The following is a 16,382-nucleotide window of genomic DNA, read 5'->3' as shown; positions in this document are numbered from 1 at the left end:
TTGAGAGAGTTTGTGTATTTTAGAGAGAACTTGAACTTTGAAAGTGACTTTGGATATTTTAAGGAGACTGAACTTCTAACATGTTTGACTTTTTAAAGACTGGAGTTTTAAAAATTGGAATGTTTTGTATTGTGATGTTGGTATTAATATGAGGTCTTGGGAATGAATAAGAAAGGGAAGTCTATGGATAAATAAATTAATGTGTTAGTGTGTCAACAAGGGGTTAATTGTCCTGTTGGTTTCTGTCAACTTGACATAACCTAGACATATTTGGTAAAAAGAAACTCAATTGAGAAAATGTCTCTACAAAATTACCTGTAGACAAGCCCATGGAGCATTTTCTTGATTAATGATTGATGTGGGTGGCACCCCTGGGCAGCTTGTCCTGAGTTATTTAAGAAAACAAGCTGAGCAAGCCAGTAAGCAGCACTCCTCCATGACCTCTGTGTCAGTAACTTCATCAGACCCCAGACCCCTGCCCTGACTTCCCTGGATGATGGAGTAGAAGCTGTAAGGTGAAAGAAACTCTTTCCTCCCCAAATTGCTTTTGGTTGTGATGTTTTATCACAGCAAAAGAAATGTAACTGACACAAAGATATGTTTCTGAAATGATGCATACTCTTATTTCCTAGCGGTGACCAGTCTAGTATCATTGTATCATTGTGTAGACCACAGATTCTTCTATATGCCTCCCTCGGTTTCATTTTCATTTCTGCCGTGTGTCCCCAGTGTCCTTGGGCAGACCTCATCTTTGTATTTCCATTTTTCTCTTCTGTAAAATTGGGGTAATAACTGCTTATTACTTATTATGAGAACAAATAAATTAAATAAACCAAACAAACAAATAAATAAACTAACCTATGAAATGGGTTGCAAGTAGCCCTATAGATCAGAGTGATGATGGGAATTACTGTATTATTTAAAAATTTTCATTGTTGTTGTTGTTGTTTAACATGGCTAAAATGGCATAATTTTCTTTTTAACAATTAGTAAGGTTTTAGTCTAAAATCCTGGCACAAATCTATGCCTCTTCTTACATTGATAGCCTGAACTTTAAACTTGGGAAAAGAGAATTCATGACGAAACTTCAAATACTTACTTTCTCTCTCCATTTCTTGTTTTCCTTTTTAGTTTTGAGCCAGAACTCTTGAACTTGGAGTTCCCATCTCACACACTTAGTTGCTCAGTGAGTCAGGCCCAAGCAGAACTTTGACCTCCAGTGCCTTGACCAACTTGGGGAAGCACAAAGGCATCTTCTTTCTACTTTGCCTGTGACATTTCTAGTGTAACTGAAGGACAATACCCTTGGGGTATTTCAGAGCTCACAAGGCCCCATTTACAGTCTGTTGAGACCTTTTCTCTAGGGTTGGCCTGTACCTTCCAGAAGGCATTTGGACAGGATCTCTATCACTCCTTTTCTTTTATCTTAATAGCCTGATTCTATTTGTAGTAGGGAAGTTGGGTTTCCTTTGACCTCTCTAAAGCCTAAGTTAGGGACTAGCATGGTGACTTGCCAGTCAAGGTGCTTCCCCGCAAACCTGACACCTGAGTTAGGTACTTGGGACCATGATAATGGAAGCAGAAAACTGATTCCTGCAAGGTGTCTTCAGACCACCACATATTCTATGGCACAAATATGCCAACACACTGATACATAAGTAAATTAACTAGTTCATTAAATACCTGTTAGGATGTTGTAGAGAACATTGTGTATGAGTAGATTTGAGGTGCTGTGTGATTGAGGGGTTTCACACTGTCATGAAAGGGCTTATATGACAGAACAGTGACGCGGCAGCCTTGTTAGTGAATTTCAGTATTCTAAGTTGAAGTTATAGACAAATATAAAGTAAATTAAAATTTATTATTTGACAACTGTGAATATGGATGAATAAGTCTAGACAGTAGTAGACTGTATTAGAAAAGCATGTCGTTTACATCTTTTTTTTTTTTTAAAGAAAGCTGACATTATATTTTCAGCATTCAGTAATTGATTGAATAAATATATCTTAGAAAGGGAAATGTCCTTCTAAGACTTACCCAAGGCCATTATCATTCCAACCTCCAGCCTCCTAGTGGTTTGGCTGTACTGTTAGACTGCATCTTTTCATTGGTTCCTGAGCAGATATGAAAAGTGTTTGTGGTTCTCCTGTCTTTGTACTTTGCTGTTATTCTTTATTTTTAAACAAATTTCTTTTTGTCTCTGGATTTCAGCCATAACACAAAGACAACATCATGGTTAGACCCTCGGTGCCTGAACAAACAGCAGAAGCCTCTGGAAGAATGTGAAGATGATGGTAAGGACTAAGAGGTTTTAGGATCAGCAAGTTGGGGCTTGGTTACATGTGCATATTTTTCTAAAGAGTGATTACAAGGTAAATCAGTTTTTAACATTGAAGTGGTTTTGGTTGTTCAATTTTTAGGAAGCACACTGTGGATTAGAATGCAAGCGGGGCTTAAATAGAATTCTTTCAAAAGAACACTTCAAGACATGTACATTCCAATATAGTTGTTGGAAATAAAGGCAAGTTCTTCCTCTGCCTTGAACTTGGAAAAGACTCTAGAGAAATTCCAGGAATATAGAAACCAAAGATAGTTTGATATTCCACACATGCTAATGTTATATGTTATAAAAGCCTTCAGAGAAGAAATCAGGAGATTTCTTGGCTCTTATTGTTTTCTTAATTCTCATTTCTCCAGTTTGGGGGCCAATTGGAAGATCTTAATATGTTGGGAATATCTTTGTGGCTTAAAATACAATCATGATTTTTGAAAGGCTACTTCTCAAAGAGGCAGGTGTTAGAACTACCTTTTCATCTCCCAAATGTTCCTTCTGACTATACAAGTTTCTGTTGAAAAAGATTATTTCAAGTATTAAGGGGAGGTGAATGAAGGCAGAGCCAAGTATGTTCACTTTAACACTGGAAACTTACCCGAGTTCCACCAAGATTACTTTCTCTGGAGGACATATTAAAAGATGAATGGCTTAGCTTGCTGCTCATTATACAATTCTGGCATTTGATTTTGTAGTATAATTAATTGTGGAATTCAGTTTTTCCTATGAGATAACAAAGTTTTATTAATTTGTCCTGAAGTGCAGAATTGTTGCATATACATAAATGTAATGTTTGGGAAATACAAGCCAGTGTTGCAAAATAGCATACAGTTAAAAGCTTTGTATTCTGAGAGTTTCCTGTTGCATGTGGCTGCAGATTACATGAAATCAATACAGATTTGCATGTTTATGTTTATTGGAACAGGTTCAAGTGGAAATATGTATTTTTCTAATTTAAGAAGCACAGTGCAGGTGCTCGTGTTATTTTGGTTTCTTGCTCCCACAGCTGAAGAAGGAATGATCTAGGTATGATAGGAGCTGTTTCTCATGTTTCTCATATACCCAGGTAACGACTCTCTGAGTATTTGAGGATTCTGTTTAGTGTAATACACAGGTAACCAATTTTCAAAGATGAGAACTTCATATGTATTCTTTAGAATGTACTTTAGTACAACTTCATAGAACAAGTTTAATCTCTTTGACAAGAGATGAGTTTGAAAGTAGTTTAGCCATTTTCATTATATGGGGTCTTCAGGGTCAGTATCCATAAGTACATTGGGAATGTGTGAAAATACTGGTACTATATTTTTATAGTTGATGGGAGTTTGCAAAACTGAGAAAAATTGCTGTGGGATAAAGGCATTAAGATGAGTTAATATTTTCAATACAAAGTTTTCAGCTCTGCATTACCATTATTTTCTTTAACTCAAGTGTACATCCATACCAAATGCAGTCCATTCAGTAATCACCTCTTTAACATGACAATCCTGTATTTTATTCATTTAGAATGATATGTGTATGTGAAGACAGCATAAACATGTCATCATACGATGGCACATGTCAGTGTATGTCTTCTGATAAGAGTAAACACAGAGCTGCCTTGAGCTACTGTTTGTTGTCATGACACAGACCAAGAAAGCACTAAGGCTCACATGGTATGCCTGCACTGCTTCATACTCTCAGGGTCATGTGCACACAGAATGCAACACACCAGCGTTAAACTTAAGTATTGTAAGGATGCTGCGCTTGATGTTGCCTTTCTCAAATGAGTGAAGACCCACAGTGTATTAATTAATTACCTGTGGTCATTGATCTTTGTCTAGTGCCATTAGAAGTCTTGACCCAGCCTTTTAATACCAGGTCAATGTTTTTAGTTGCCTGGTTTTTGTCCCAACAGGCTGTGTCAAAGTGATTTCAGACAGCTTAATTAGAGACAAACTCTTGACCCTTCACCAACCTGTGCTAGTTGCCCCTTGTGTTAGTTAGTTGAGAGTTAATAGCTACACACTCAGGAATTCCATTGACCTGTCACTTTCAGCCTCATATCTAATGCATAAGTCAGCTCAATTCACATGCTTCCTCAACATTTCTGGAACCATTCCCTGCTTTCTTCCCTACCCATTCCATCCCTAGCCAGGGCACATGTGTCCCCTACCTCAATGCTTTCCTTCTGCTGCTCTCAGCAGCTTTTATCAATGTCGGTGGACGATGTCTTCGCTGCCCCCACTTGTGGCTCCCTGGCTGCTCAGTGACTGCCTGATCTAGTCTGCTTGTCCAGCCACACTTGCTCTTCTCTAGCCTGCCCTTTGCTTTGCATTCCCACTAGACCTCACTGAGTTGCTGCTCAGCAATTAGATGCGCAGTCTTCTCCTTAGAATATATCCGTGTTTCTCACAGCTGCTGAATGTCTTCCATGAGAGACATACGTTGTAGACCCTGCAGATGTGACAGTGACATCAACAGAAAAACATCTGGCTCTAACAGAGCTTAAATTCTAGTCATCTTGTTTGACATTCATGTACCTTTCATATTGTAGGTCAGATACTGTTTCCATGACCTTGGAGAATTAGGCATGGTCTTAATTCAGTTGGATTTTGTTTAGCTTTGTACATGTCTCTTCTCTGAAAAGAGTCATTGTATCCGTCCTGATTTAACAGGCCCCTAGTCAGTGGCTGGCATATTAGTCACTGGGGGAAAAAAAATGAACAAACCCACCCCCAAACATTATTAGGTAATATCTAAATGAATACTTTTTCAAGTGATTTATTTAAATCTGATAACCTCTTTTAAAAAAAAGACCACCAGTTAAAACTTACTGTTCATGCCAGGTGGGCATGACAAACTGTCTATAGATTCCACTAGGAGGCAAAGATGGGATCTGGAAGTCAAACTGTCTCCCAGGACTAGCTGAGAAATGTTTAGCACCTAAGAAGGTCTAGAAAGTGCTCTGAGCACTGCCATGTAACACAGTGGAAAGAGGCTTCAACCCTTTGTCTCTTTGTTTACATCGCTCCCTTCCAGTGTTGGCAAAAGCCACCTGTTCTCTGTAGCTTGGGAGATTTTAGCGACAAAATGAATTCTGTGTGCTGTGCTGTGTTCTCATCTCAGTAATAACCCACTTGTTTTATTGACAGCCAGAAGAGGTCAAGAATGAAAAGATTTTGACTTGTTTTGCTGGCTGAAATAATTGAGCACATTTTTATTTGACTGTTTCTGAACCACTGGCTTAGAAGAGTTATGTACAAATAAACAAATAAGAAAATTCATGAACTCTGCCCTAGTCCTCTTTCAGTGTAGCCTTCCAGCACCACGTCCTTGATATGTATCACCATGACATAGTGATCTTTCCAGCCCCTGTTGAAAGTGGGTACATCCTTTCTCAATTTGACCTCACCTTCTGCTTGTCAAGCGGTATTACTTTTAAGTTAAGTAATGCTGTAATTGTGAGTGTAATTGCTTCTGTGATGAGAGGGTTATTGGAGGATTAAAAGGACCAATATTGAAAGGTCTCATGGCTTTGTTTGCTACACATAAGGTCTGTAATAAGTGACTTCCCACTTAAGAACATGGAAACCCCAAAGGTATTTATCATCTTTTGCAACCTATCAAAGGACATTTTGACATACAAGGAAATGAGCTGTATAATTATTTTGCCACTATCAGCTCTTACCATTTTGTGATTTACACTGAGGTTAGGAGTTTAGTAGCCAAGCCAGTGAAACAACCACAATGCAGGTAAGGACACTATACTGATGTGTTTGCTGCTGTTTTCTGAGGGAGTTTCTCTCTTGGTGCTGGTGTCTGAATTTGTCTTTCTCTTTTCTGTCTCATTGCTGCTCTTCCTTTGGAGAAGAAGGGGTACACACCGAGGAGCTGGACAGTGAACTAGGTAACGCCCCCCTGCCTGCTGCTGTTGCGTGATTCCCCTACATGGTAGACTGCTGAATTCTTCTCTACCTTGAGTGTGTACATGCTCTCCAGTCACAATTTTCAGCCTGGCTTGCCCATGAAAGGCAGTGAGTGTATTTGATGACAGGCGTCCAGCGGAGTTATCTGTAATACATGGTGTTTACAAAGAAATGATGTGAACAGATTAAGGGTAGAATAAGAGTCAATTGGTCTGTAGATTCAGAATTGGGGGTGGCGGGGATGAAGGGATACTTGCCATGAGCCTTGAACTTTCATGTACTCTGTCTTGGCTTCATTGCCTTATTGGCTTCATTGCCTTATTTGTGTAGTGTGCAAGGTCATTCATATGAATAATGTAAACAAGCCAAGAAAAACAAAAACTCAAGAGACAGATTTACTGATTGCTATGTGAGCTATTCGAAATACAATAACTCCAGTGAGGAGCTGCACAGTTGATGAGTCTTATAATTGTATTATTTGGAAGTCATGGGCTGTGTGCTACTGACCTTGTCACTGCAGTCAGTATCTTGGGTGCAGTGTTTATTTGTGCCATTTTCTGTAAAGACTCAGCTCTTGACTTTCCCTGGCTGTTATAATTTGGGAGTAATTTGCATGCGTGTATAATGCTATTTCTTTGCTTTGCTTTTGGACTGTATTGCATTACATTCCGTGTGAAGTGATAATGTTGAGATTTCAATAGTTTTGAAGTTAGTTGCAGTCCATCTGAAGCGTCACTGGAGTAGATAAAAAGGCACAAGTACTTTCAGGTAAATTTCAGGAGAAAGTGTTGGCTATTTGAAAAGTAGCCCCCCCACTTACCTGTTTGAAGTAGGTCATTTGACATCAGTGTGAGTGGACTCTCCTAAGATTTCTGAATCTGCTTGCCTTTTAAAATTGTCTTAATTCCTAGCAACATAAATGTATTTTATAGTGATTACTGCTCCTGTTTGGTTTTGCTTTTTCTATATACATGTACTATTTGTTTCCTAGAGCTGTAGTATAGACTTTAGCCTCATTTTAATCAGTATTTAGAAAATATCTTCTTACAGCTAGTGAATACATCAGTAATGGACAATAACTACCTGAGGTCTGTTCTTTTTAAGTTGCTTAGTAAATTGTTCTGTGGTTATTGTGGTGGGAATGGCTGGAGGTTTGCCCTGTGTGATAACATAATCTAAAACCAGTTTTATTTAAAAAATTATCAAATTAGAATAGTAGATAAAATCATTGAAAAAAGACAGTAGTATTACCCACTTATTGAATTAATTTCAGCCTTTGCTACCACCTGAATAAAATATGTGAGTGACCAATCTGTGGTTCTAGGTGGCCTGTGGAGATAACATACAAAGCTGTGTGTGGTAGTGCGTGCTTCATTGCTTCTACGGAAGTTTGAATGTTAGAATTTCAGGAAAGCAGTTTGTAATTTCCTCTTTGTAGCTATGGTATTGTTAGAACTTGCCTTTACCATTGAAGACTCCAAATAATGTGTTCTAATGATGTGGTCCCGGCTGACACTTGGAGATAGTTTGGAGCAGTCATTGAGCTGTCTCTGGGATGAAACAGACGGCCTAGCTTCCCATTTAACTGACTCCCTGACATGTATTTGCTTTCCTTACTTGCTTACTGGATCTGTGGCATGTCAACCTTGTTCTCCTTCTTGCTTTCCACTTTAAAAAGCTACCTAAATTAGTGGCTAGCGTTTTACCTCGGCTGGTAAAGTGTGTGCCATGCAGCACAGGGACCTTTAAACTTTGCTTTTAAAAAAGCTTAGTATAACACTTAAAAGCCCAGTGCTGAAGATAGAGTTAGGTGGGACTTGCTGGCCAGCCATCCTAGCCTAACTGGCAAGTTCCAGACAGAACATGGTAGTGGCTGGCAAAATGTCTCAGAAGGTAAATACACTTACTGCGAAGTCTCAAAATCAGAGTTTAATCTCTGGAATCCACATGAAGGTGGAGGAGAAAACACACTCCTCTGACCTCTCCATGTTCACAGTGACATAATGTCCTCACTGGGCTCCACATGCCTCACATGCATGATCATGTATATATGCTCAAGAGTGTGCACTTGCACACATGCATGCATATGCACATTTGCAAATAGATTAAAGGGAGAGCTCCCTCAATGCTCCTGAGGAGACTTATTGAGAATTTGTTTTGGTGTTCAGCACATGTGGGTGCTGAAAAGGCTTTGTGTGTGTGTGTGTGTACATATATTGGGCTGACCAGTACTTTCTTACAATACTTTTCGCTTCATCATAAACAAATGAGTCCCATTCTAAAGCAGTCACCCATATATCAATTATGTTTTTTCTCTTGAGTAGTGAAGGCATGCCGCCTGATTTTTGTTCACACAGTAGTGTAATGCACACTCATGTTTGCCACATTTGCTGTTGACTATTGCATTTACTTCAGATTCTGTTGACAAGCTCACTGCCCATTTTCTTAATAAATGTAATCTATTTTTTGAACAAAAGCACCTGTCAGGTTTTCAGTGAACAATGTGTGTCCATATGTGACAAGGAATGTCTAACCTGCCTCTGGGGGCATAGGCAGTCAGTGTGGGACTCAGTTCACTTGATAATAGAGTTGTCATTTTGCAACTCTATAATGTGAGCTGGGTTAGTAGCTCCAGATTGTGTCACATTCTTTATAAAGTAAAAAACGAAAAGCAAACACACACACAGAACCTTCCTTTGATCTAGTAGGTAGTGAAATCAAGTAGGGAAAATAGAGATGAGACTTTAAGAACATCCCTCTGACAGCTTTCCCAATACAGGATATTTGACTAATCAATATTAGCTCCCATGGGAGCAAAATGGTCTACATGAAATTTCCTGATGGAGGAAACTGAAGCACATAAGTGTAGCCATCCTAATTCCTTTGTGCTTTACTGCCAGGCACTGGCTATGAACTGTGTGCTTTGTAAGCATTTTACAAGTGTCTCCATTCAGATGAGCCAGGGGAAAGGTGTGTTCAGAGATGTTTATTAAACAAGCAGATTCCATAGGGCAACTGAGCCAGTGTGGACCATGAGTTACAATCCCAGATCTGAGCCATGCTTGAAGGGTCTCAGCTCTCTCTGTCTAATCCCCATAACAGGCCGAAGAGTGTTCCCTGCCTGTCTGTCATCCATCCATAGCCACAGGCAGTGTGCCATCAAGAATGTTTGCCGAAGACATAATGTAATCAGTTTCTCTGTTAAATATTTTCTGACCTTTTCCATTTTCCAAAACCAAATGGCAAATTCTAAGACAAACAGCTTCTTTTTTTTTTTTTTAATTGATGACCTATTTCTATTTTAAGCATTAGGAGACTAATTCCTGTTATTAAGTTAATTACCACATTGGAAGTGAGAAATCTGTCTTTTCATTTCAAACTGAGTTTTAGCTTAAAAAATTCAAAAATGTATAGGATTGGTTCATCTGTTTCAGAAATGTTTAATTTGTGTATGTGCTTGTGTGGGTGCATGGAAGCACACAGAGTGCTTGCCAATTAAAAATCACCCCAACCCACACACTCCAAAAACCAACTGATTAGCTGTTAAGTTGTTGGTGATACAGGGGGTAAAGTCAGAGGTGGTTTCTGGTAGCCTCTTTGTACCTCCACCAAAGCACAGGTAATAGCTTGTACACTTTCCTCTGTGTTCCCAGTATCTAACACATCCACAGGCAAATCTAACAGTGGTTCTCTTTGTGTTTGCCAAATTAAGAAAATCCCATACTTATTCTACTATTTTATTTGATGATAATCAGGTCAAATATTTTTGGTTTTGGTAGGTCTGGTTTAATTAGTCATAACACTATCCTTCACTCTCATCCATTCTAACCCATAACTGTGCAGCAGTTTGCATTTTTTAAATCTTCAATTTCCTAACTCCTTGGAAATGTTTCCCTGATTCATTTTCATTTAAATGGTAATTTCTAGCTTTGTAAGGGGAAACTGATTTCCAGGCATTTGATTGACATCAATCTTTAAGATCTGATATTACAAACAAAGGCTTTGTTATATTATGCATTTTAGTGCTAATATCTCCTAAACTCAGAGACATCTTAAAATCTTCTGAGTGCTTTTTAAAAAAGAAGTTGGGGGTGCCTTTGACTGCAGGCATAACCTGTGTGCCAAGTGCCTTAACATCGGTGTGCACTGATATGCAGCCAAATTTGAACAGAACATGAACTTTGAGTTATTAATTTGCATGTATTTGTGTGCATGTGCATGACTCCACTGTACTCTATGACTGTTGGTAACATATGAGGACCCTTTGCTGACAAAATGTTAATATTTGAAAATCCCCATAACATATCATAATTAAAACACTAAGTGGACATAAACAAAAGTGCATTAAAAGCTCAAAGAGAAGAAAATACAAGTCATATATAAATGGAAACCCATTAGAATAGCAGCAAATTTCACAATGGAAACTCTGAAAGCCAGAAGAGCCTGAAATAATGCATTCCAAGTATTAAAAGACAAAAATTGCCAGCCTGCAATAATATACTCAACAAAACTACCTACTATAATTGAAGTCTTAAGAAAAGTTTCCTATTACATAAACAATCTTTTAAAAAGTTTACAATCAACAAATCAAACCTAAAGAAAAACCAAGAAGCCATCCAGTTGGGGTCATATAGATCTAACAGGTCATGAGAAGTAGGGACTAGGGCTTCTCTCCTGTCTCTAGATTAAGGCAGTTATCCCTCCATGGGGGATATGTTAGCAAGGTCCTTTTGTGCACCAGAGATACATCCTGGCTCTACTGTCTGAGGTCTCTTAGACTGCTCAGTCCTTCTGGCTGAGACCCATATTCAGGGGGGCCTGAGTCAGTCCCATGCTGGCTTCCCAGCTATCACTCTGGGGGCCCATTAGCTCCTCCTTGTTCAGGTAAGCTGTCTCTATGTGTTTCTGCTGCCTGTTCTTGTCCTCTCCATCTGCATCTGGGTTCTAGTTCGACTCAGTGTTTATGTATGGGTGTTTGCTCCTGTTTCCAACAGGCATTAGATAAGGGCTCCATGGATAAGTTAGTTGTTGATCTCACTATCCTGGAAGAGCATTTATGGTAGCCTTTCCACGGAAGCTCAAATTGTTAGTTGGAGGCATAAGAAAATACTTTAAAAACCTATATATGTCTAGTAAGCTGGAAAACCCAAAAGAAATTATTTTCATCCAAACCACCAAAATTAAAGAGAAGTATAACAAATGAGGAGCTTGAGATACTAATAAAAAGCCTTTAGGCTAAATAAACAGGGCCAGGTGGATTCACAGGAGAATTCTATCAAGAAGGAAGGAAAGAAGGACAGAAGGAACACTTCCAGAGCCAGTATTGCTCTAATATCAAAACCAGGTAAAGACACACACACACACAAAGAAAAATACAGGCAGATGTCTCTGAACATAGATTCAAGAATGCTCAATATAATACTTGCAAACAGAATATAGACATACATCAAAAAGATTATACACCATAAGTTTTTTTATGCCTGAAATGCAGAGAGGGTTAAACATACACATGCAATAAATATGGTAAAAATATGTAGAGGGATTTAAAGATAAAAATAACATGCTCGTCTCAATAGATGGGGGAAAGCCTTTGACAAAATTCTACATTCATTCATGATAGAAGTCTTAAGAGAATGTGAGACTGGAGGGAATATACCTCACCATAAAAAATGCTATATATGAGAAGCCCACAGCCAACATCATTCTGAACAGAGGAAATCTTGGATCACTTCCACTGGAATCCGGAAATAAAACAGGGATATCCACTACCCTCACACATTGTGTGTGTGTGTGTGTGTGTGTGTGTGTGTGTATGAAGTACTAGCTGAAGTCCTACGACAAGAGAAGGAAATTAAAGGGATACAAATAAGTAAAGAAGAAGTCTAACTACCCCTGTTTGGAGATGCTACTGCACTGTGCTTTAGAGATATCCAAACTTCTACCAGAAAACTTCTAGGAATGATAAATAAATTCAGCAATGTGGCAAGACATAACTAATAACTTTTCAATGTATCAGCAGCAAACATACAGAGAAAGAGATCAGGACACAATCCCATTCACAATAGCCTCAAAGAAAGTAAAATAAGAGTAAACGATGCTGGATGGTGGTGGCACATGCCTTTAATCCCAGTACTCAGGAGGCAGGGGCAGGTGGATTTCTGTGAGTTTGACACCAGCTTGGTGTACAGTTTGAGTTCCAGGACAACCTCCAAAGCAACAAAGAAAACCTGTCTCGAAAACAAAGTAAAGCTAACCACAGAAGTGAAGAACATCTACAATGAAAACTTTAAACTCTAAAGAAAGAGATAAACACTAGAAAATGGATAGACAGTCCGTGGTCATGAGTTGGTAGAATTAATATTGTGAAGACAGCCAGTTTACCATAAGCTGTTTACAGGTTCAATACAATCCCAAATGAAAAATCCTCATCTCATTCTTCACAGAAATAGAAATAAAAAAAAAATTTAAATTCATATGGTACCACAACAGACCTCATATAGCCAAAACAATCCTGAACAAAAATAACAGTGTTGGATGGACTACCATACCAAATGTTGAGATATTACAGAATCATGGCAACAATAGCAATTTAGTACAGACACAAAAACAGACAAGTAGACCCATGGAACAAAATTGAAGACCTAGATGTGAGTACACATAACTTCAAACATTTAATAATTGATAAAGATTCCCAAAACACAAGCTGGAAAAAAGAAAGCATTCCAACAAATGGTGTTGGGGAACTGGACACCCACATGCAGAAGAAGGAAATCAGACCTGTGCCTATCACCTTGCAGAGAAACTAACTCAAATGGCTCAAAACCTAAACACACAGCACTGAAACTGCTAGAAGAAAACAGAAGCAGTGCCCTATGTAATATATGCGTAGAGAAGGATTTTCTGAATAAGACTCCATTTGCCGAGAAAAGACTAACAACTGACAAGTGGGACATCGTAAAATGCTCCTCACAGCTAAAGAAACAGTCAACTGGATGAAAAGGAAGCCCACAGGATGGGAAAGACTTTGCCAGATAAATATCTAAGAGGATCAATGCCTACACTATATAAAGAACTAAAACAAAACAACAATTTTAAAAAAGTGACCCGTTCAAAAAGACAGGCCTAGAACTTAATCAAAGAGTTTTCAAAATAAAGGGGAAAATGGCCAAGAAATATCTCAAAAACTGTTAATCGAACCTAGCAATTAGGGAAATGCAAATTGACACACTTTGAGATTTCATCTTACCCCTAACAGAATTTGCAAGTTTAACAAATCAACTAACACCAAATGCTATAGGGTCTGAGGGGAAAGGGACCCCTCATTCACTGTTGGTGAAATTGTATCTGGTGCATCCACTATAGAAATCGGTGTGAAGAGTTCTCAAAAAGTTAAAAACCATCCCTTGGCCTTTGCCCAAAGGGCTTGTGGCATTTTACTCACAGATACTTACTTTCTCAGCCATGTTCATTGCTATTCCATTCACATTAAGCAGGAAATGGAAACCACCTAAATGTGTGTCACCCGATGAATAAATAATGCAAATATGTTACAGACACACTGTGGAATACTATTGAGCTGTAAAGAAAAATCAAATCATGTACTTTGCAGGTAAATGGATGAAGCTAGAAAAGATCATAGTGAATGAGGTAACCTAGACCCAGAAAGTCAAATATCGCTGCCCCACCCCCATCCCCCAGTAGAGGCTCCTAGCTCCAAATCTTCAGATACCCAAATCTCAGATATACAAATCCTCATCCCTTTTGCAGCAGATGGAAACCTCTTTCAGAAAATCACAACCAGTCAAAATTCTCATTGGTTGTCCTAATCCAGTGGATACATCTACAAAACAGATCCTGCACCTAAGGCTCAGGGAACACTATGGGAAGGGGTGGAAAAATTTTAAGACCCAGATCGGGGAGTTGGCTTTGAGACTGTCTCCTAAGAATGTCTCAAATCATGACTATCTAAACATGAGCTGAACAATGACAATAGTAGACATGCCCAAGTGGATGGGCATGAGACCTCAGCCCTACACAAAGAACTATAGCAACTAAGGAATGCTTTCAGTGAAAGAAATAATATTCCCCATAGCAGAACACATCATTGGTTACTCAATACCAAATGGTCAGTCGTGTAAACATGTATGCAAATAACATGCAGCCTATATTTAGGTTATATTTAGGAATGTACATGTATATACCTCTCTCTCTCTGTGTGTGTGTGTGTGTGCATTTAACAACTATTAGTGAGAAAAGAGGCTTTGAATTTTTAAGAGCAAGGAGGTATTTGGAGGGAGAAAAGGATTGGGAAAATGGTATATTTGTATTGTCATCTCAAAAATAAATTAAGAAAATAGTAACTACACAATTCTTTGAAAAAGCAAAACTGTTTCAAAGTAAGTGATACTTCTAGTATTTGTAGTGTTCAATTCAAATCCTCTGACTAGTGATTTCTAGGAATAATGATTCACTTCACAATATAGCATTACCTAAGCTTGCCTTAGCTGCACAGATAGGTGGAGCTTTAAAACTCAAGTTGAATAATTGCTGCTCTGCCTGAAAGGACTGTTTGATGACACAGATGCAGCCTAGGTGTTTCTCCAAGCAAAACAGTCTAGTGCAGCAAGCTTTTCTATAATAGATTCTGTAGCGGAACTCAGGAACCTGGTTAATAAATGAATTTCCAACTTCAATGTGAACCTGTAGAAGGCAGGGCCCACTCTTGACCTGGGGACATTGTTTCCTCACATTCAAAAGATGGCATAGTTGGCTGTGCTGATACATGCCTGCAATCCCAGTGATCAAGTAGTGAAGGCCAGAAAATTGTAAGTATGACACCAGCCTGGTCTATTTAGTGAGACCGGGCCTGACACCCCTCACTAGGGGGAAATCCAAAAAAATAATAACTCGCACACAGCAGTGAGTTGTCTGTATCATGTGTAAAGATCTGGGAAGATAACTGACCCACATGTAATAATGCAGTGACAGAGTGTGCGTGTCAGGCACCCATGACATTTTTATTCACTCGGTAGTGCTGATTAAGAACAAGGAGAAAGTAAGATGTAGGTTTAATTTTCTTTCGAGGAAAGCAAACTAAAACCATTGAGTTGAAAATGAAAAGAAAGTATTTTTAATGTATAGTCTGGAAACAATGCGAAAACTAGAAATACTTAAGAAGTAGGTATTCAAGGCAAATTTTAAGTTAAGTGCTTCTGTTAAAATCTAATTTAATACTTGGCTGATAATGAAGGCAGCTGGGAATGCATTTTATTACACTTTATTTTCTTAACTGAAATACCAGTAGATGAAGGATTGTTTTTTCATATAGGAAGGAACACTGAACAAAGTAAAAATAACGTATGCTTCCTTGTGTTTGAATATGCAGTTTTAATTAGGGTCAAGGTGTTTGAACGCTCACTCCTCTTTGAATAACTCAGTTGTTGAGCTCCTGGCTCTTCAAGAATAAGCTCTTCTTGTTCTAATGTTCTTTTGTTTTTCAGAACTGCCTGCTGGCTGGGAAAAGATCGAAGACCCTGTCTACGGTGTCTACTATGTAGAGTAAGTGCCCATGGATAAGCCACATTTCACTTTTTGCACTTTTATGTGGTTATGTATTATGTACATGATGCTAAACATATCTTGGCATTGTTACAAAATTTAACAATACTAATAATTTTCTAATGAAAATATGAAGAACTTAGTGAATAAGTAAGTCATCACTGAATCTGAAGAAATTCAGAAAGGAAGTCAGTCCATGTGACTTTTGTTCACTTCAAATCACCATGACCAGTGTGAATGTCAGGCGCTCAGTGAGTGTTTGCTGAAGGCCAGGGTATGGGAAACCAGTCAGAGAGCTTGTACTTCCTCGGGGGGGGGGGGGGCCTCACTGTCCTACTTTTTTCATGCCTAGGTCAGAGCTTCTCAGTAATGACTTATTTATTCATTCTGCCATTCTAAAAGGGTTAGACAAATCTTAATAATTTATGAAATGATGCCAAGAGTATGAAGGAAATAGAAAACTGGGATGAGATGCAGGATCTTGCTGGATTTAAGTACCTCCTCCCCCAGGTGATAACTTGGAAATGTGGGTAGAGTCCTACAATTCCAAAACAGCCATAGCTGCGTAAGCATGTTAGCTTGTA

The 16,382-nt window shown here is 38.6% G+C and overlaps 1 protein-coding gene across 19 annotated transcripts in view; it reads left to right on the top strand.

Annotated features, from left to right (window-relative positions):
• Positions 1-16,382, top strand: part of Magi1 (membrane associated guanylate kinase, WW and PDZ domain containing 1) — a 576,610-nt gene that overhangs the window by 484,538 nt on the left and 75,690 nt on the right. For 9 of the 19 annotated variants that reach the window (XM_051203415.1, XM_051203407.1, XM_051203406.1 and 6 more), the window contains exons 6-8: positions 2,212-2,294; positions 6,186-6,221; positions 15,741-15,798. In XM_051203415.1, the coding sequence (XP_051059372.1) occupies positions 2,212-2,294; positions 6,186-6,221; positions 15,741-15,798 (177 nt within the window). Of the gene's footprint in view, positions 1-2,211; positions 2,295-6,182; positions 6,222-15,740; positions 15,799-16,382 lie in introns of all 19 variants that reach the window. The other 10 variants (XM_051203414.1, XM_051203405.1, XM_051203412.1 and 7 more) reach the window with 2 other exon arrangements.

The sequence above is a fragment of the Phodopus roborovskii genome, unplaced genomic scaffold (genome assembly GCF_943737965.1).
Source record: "Phodopus roborovskii unplaced genomic scaffold, PHOROB, whole genome shotgun sequence".
Lineage (NCBI taxonomy): Eukaryota > Metazoa > Chordata > Mammalia > Rodentia > Cricetidae > Phodopus > Phodopus roborovskii.
Note: the sequence above shows the minus strand (reverse complement) of the source record. Positions and strands in the feature narration are given on the sequence as shown.